At 39.1% G+C, this 4,374-nt stretch overlaps 1 protein-coding gene across 1 annotated transcript; it reads right to left on the minus strand.

The window, feature by feature from the left end:
* Positions 1–1,260: 1,260 nt before the first annotated feature.
* LOC147524325 (uncharacterized) lies at positions 1,261–2,331 on the minus strand. The gene has a single exon (XM_086574285.1). It carries the CDS (start codon positions 2,329–2,331, stop codon positions 1,261–1,263), a length of 1,071 nt encoding a protein of 356 aa, XP_086430411.1.
* Between the last annotated feature and the right edge of the window lie 2,043 nt (positions 2,332–4,374).

The raw sequence follows: 4,374 nt of genomic DNA on the forward strand, positions 1-4,374 counted from the left end.
ATACAGAGATCTATTATACATGTATAAATATTGATTTTGAGAATGACTATATCTTTATTGAATGTATAACCTTGATAACAAAAATTTCACCATGATACTTAAAAACAATCTTTATTGATAAAATGCTTTCAAATTACTTACATTTTGAAGCTTTGGTAATATTACACCTTCAGCCGTTTTTAAGTAGAAAGCTCCATTGATTCCGACCTTGTGAACAATATAAGGCCCATCCCAGCTTGCTGCTAGTTTGCCAGCCCCTTTTTCTTTAGTACCTTGAGTGACCACTTTCAAGACCAAATCACCTTCCTGAAAATGCCTTTCTCTTACTTTCTTGTTAAAAGCTTTTCTGAGCTACTTATGATAGGTGTCGAGCTTTTCTCTTGCTTGATCCCTTGTCTCCTAGAGATTTAGAACTTCTTAAGCCATTCCTCCATTATTTTGGCCATTTTCTATCATCTTTGTTTTGGATGTCGATACCACCATTTCAGATGGAGTTACTGCTTCCATACCATAGGCCAAAGTAAAAGGTGATTCACCTGTGGCTGTTCGAGGTGTTGTTCTATAAGCCCATAAAACACTGTTTAACTCATCCAACCAAAGACCTTTCATGTCTTCTAATTTTTTCTTGATATTATCCATAATGGTTTTATTTGTTGCCTCTACTTACCCGTTACCTTGAGCATAGTATGGCGCAGATGTGAAATGCTTTACCTTGTAGGATTCCAAGAAAGCTTTTACCTTTCCTCTCTCGAACTGTTGGCCATTATCTGATATAATGGCATAAGGCAATCCATATCGACATATGACTCGTTCAAAAAGGAAGTTTATGACATCTTGTTCTTTAATATGCTGCAGAGCGATGGCTTCTACCCATTTTGTAAAATAGCCTATGACTGCCAATATGAACCTTCTTTTGCCTCTCCTTGGTGTAAGCAAACCAACAATATCCATACCCCATAGAGCAAAAGGCCATGGGTTTAAGACACAATGTAACTCTTCAGTTAGATCATGTATGTCTTTCCCATGAACTTGGCACTGTACACACTTTTTCACATATCTAAGACAGTCCCTTCACATTTGAGGCAAAAAATATCCCTGTCTCGTTATTTTATTGGCCAATGATCTACCAGCTGAGTGGTTTCTACACTCGCCTTCGTGAAGCTCTACAATGATTAGATGTGCTTCTTCAAACGATATGCATTTCAAATGTGGACCTCTATGATTCTTTTGATATAACTCATTATCAATCAATACATATCTTTAAGCACCAGATTTGATCTTTCTGGCCTTATTTTTTTCATCCACTACTTTATCCTCAGACAAATATGAGATATATGCTTTCATCCATGACGCCCCCAGTGTGTCAATTTCTATCACTTTTGAATCGTCAATGTCGATGCTTGGCCTCTGTTGAACTCCGATATGCAAAGTGCGACCCTCTGTATTTTCCAACATCGCTGCAACATAAGCCAAAGCATTAGCATCCCTGTTCTCATTTCTGTTGAGATGCTGGAGCTTTATCTTATTGAAATTCCTCAACTTAGATTTTATGAAGTTTAAATAAAGCACCATGTTTTCACACTTTCCCATATATTCTTCGTTGATCTGGCTAACCACGAGCAATGAATCACTGAAAATTGATAACTCTTTTACATTGAGAGACCTAGCCATCTCGAGACCCACTATTAAAGCTTCATACTCAACCTCGTTATTAGATGCATGAAAACCCAATGTTATTGCCATTTTGAGCCTTTGATTTTCAGGAGTAACCAACACCACCCTGATGCCACACCCCTTACCTCTAGATGATCCATCGACAAATAATCTCCAACCATTTGTACCCTCCCATGGATCGTTTGCATCGAAAACATCTTCAGGCTCTTGGAGGATTGAGAACTCCTCTTCCTCCATACCCCAGCTAGCATCCTCAGATGGAAAATCTGCCAGAAAGTCGGCCAAAACCTGACTTTTCTCTAATACTCGATTTCGATACTCCACTCCGAACTCGTTTATTAGCACCGACCATTTAGACATCCTTCTTGACTTAGCAGTTTTTGCTAGAGTTTGTTTTAGCTGTAAATTCGTCATCACTATCACAGAATGTGCTTGAAAATATGGCTTCAACCTCTGAGATGAAAATAACAGTGCCAAAGCATATTTCTCCATAATGGAATATCGAGTCTCCGCCTCGAGCATCATTTTGCTCTGAAAATATACCGGCCTTTCCAAACCATTTTCTACTTTCACAAGGACAAAGCTTATAGCAAAATCTGATACAACCAAATAAAGGAGCAAACTTTCTCCCTCATCTGGTTTTGTAAGTGTTGGCATTTCTTGCATATACTTCTTTAATTCAGAAAATGCTTCTCCACATTCCTCATTCCAATAGAATTTAACATTATTTTTAAGCAATTTAAAAAGTGGCTTACATCAATCCGAAGTTCTGGAGATGAATCTATTGAGTGCCGCTATTCTTCCCGTTAACCTTTGTATCTGCTTTCTAGTTGTAGGAGATGGCATTTGCTGGAGTGCTCGTATTTGATTAGGATTAGCATCGATACTCCACTTTGTAACGATGTAGCCCAAAAACTTGCCTGAACTGACTCTGAAAGTACACTTTTCCGGATTAAGCTTCATATTAAACTCTCGCAAAATTTTGAATTCGGTGTCGAGGTCCTTTACATGATCTACAGCTTTCATGGACTTAATGACCATATCATCTATATAGACCTCAACAACCCTCTTGATGAGTTTTTTAAACATCTTCTCTACTAGTCTTTGATAAGTGGCTCCTGCATTCTTCAATCCAAATGGCATTCTAATAAAACAGTATATCCCTCCATTTACTACGAACGCTGTTTTTAACTGATCAACAATAGTAATCAGAATTTGAAAATAACCTGAATACCCATCACAAAAATTGATCAACTCGAAGCCAGCAGTTCGATCCACCAACTCATCAATTATAGGCATGGGATAATGATCCTTTGGACACTTTTTATTTACATCTGTAAAATCGACACAAATTCAGACTCTACCATCTTTCTTTGGTACTACCACGATGTTTTCCACCCAATGAGAATGCTCTACCTCTTTGATTATTCCATTTTTTAACATCTTCTGTATCTCGACTTGCACCGCTTCTTCATATATCGGTCTCACCTTCCGATGTTTTTGGTGCACAGGCATTGCATTTTCTTCCATATTCAGCTTGTGTGAACAAACATTTGGATTTGTACCAGTGAGGTCCAACATTGACCAAGCGAAAACATCCTGATTCTCTTTCAAAAATATCATCAACTCATTTCTTATGTTTCCCTCCATCTCTGTACCAATTAACGTATGACGCTCACTCTCTCCTATACTAATATTAACTTTCTCCACCATTTCGATAGTCTTTCTTTCCCATACGGGTTCTTCATTTTGTTTTAGCTCTTGAGTGAACTTTGCCTACTCATGTACTTGCACCTCAGTGTCGACAGGCAAAGCTTGCTGTAACTGTTAGTTAGAACCTTCCAAGACGCCCCTAGTTTCTTGGCTTTTCCCCTTCATCATTCCCTCTATTGTGACAAAATTACACTTCTCCGATTCGGATTGATCGCCCCTAATTTCATGCAATCCATATACAGTTGGGAATCGGATGACTTGATAGAATGTGCTAGGCACAGCCCTCATCTTATGTATCCACTTCCTTCCCAATATGGCATTGTGATCATAATGGTGCTTTATGACCACAAATGTCGTCATCACCATTTGAGGCTCAGCTCGAACTGGCAATTTTATCTCTCCAACGGGCTTGGTACACGTTCCATTAAACCCATATAAACTGAACTTCAGTGACTTTAAATAAGACTCATCGAGACCAATCCCTTTGAATGCTCTCCAAAACAAAATATTAATTGAACTACCACAGTCCACTAATATCTTCTGTACATCATAACCCACAATACGCAAAGTGATTAACAAAGCATTGTAATGTGGTAGCATTACCTTGGACAGATCCTCTGGTACAAACATGATTGCCCCAGGAATGCTAGCCGACACCAACTGCCGATTCACCGGATTTGGCTCGACATTGATGTAGTGGTCATACTCATGACATGAGAGGTTATATGTGGCAAGTGGGCCAGATGCAAAATAGTAAAGAAAGAACATACTGCTGTATATCAGGTCCACGGAACCCTAACTGCTAGGGGACCGAAGCGACACATGGAGAGGTAGTGGACACAGGATGAAAAGGGGATCAAAGAACCAGAAACGAAAGGATGTTAGAATGAGAAAAGGAGTTATAAAGAAGAGAGAGATAGGGAGAGTGAAAGAGGGAGAACTATGGCACAACTTGATCCTCCGAGAAGAGCTCGGCGGTACGTAGGC

The sequence above is a fragment of the Coptis chinensis genome, chromosome 1 (assembly GCF_015680905.1).
Source record: "Coptis chinensis isolate HL-2020 chromosome 1, ASM1568090v1, whole genome shotgun sequence".
Classification (NCBI taxonomy): domain Eukaryota; kingdom Viridiplantae; phylum Streptophyta; class Magnoliopsida; order Ranunculales; family Ranunculaceae; genus Coptis; species Coptis chinensis.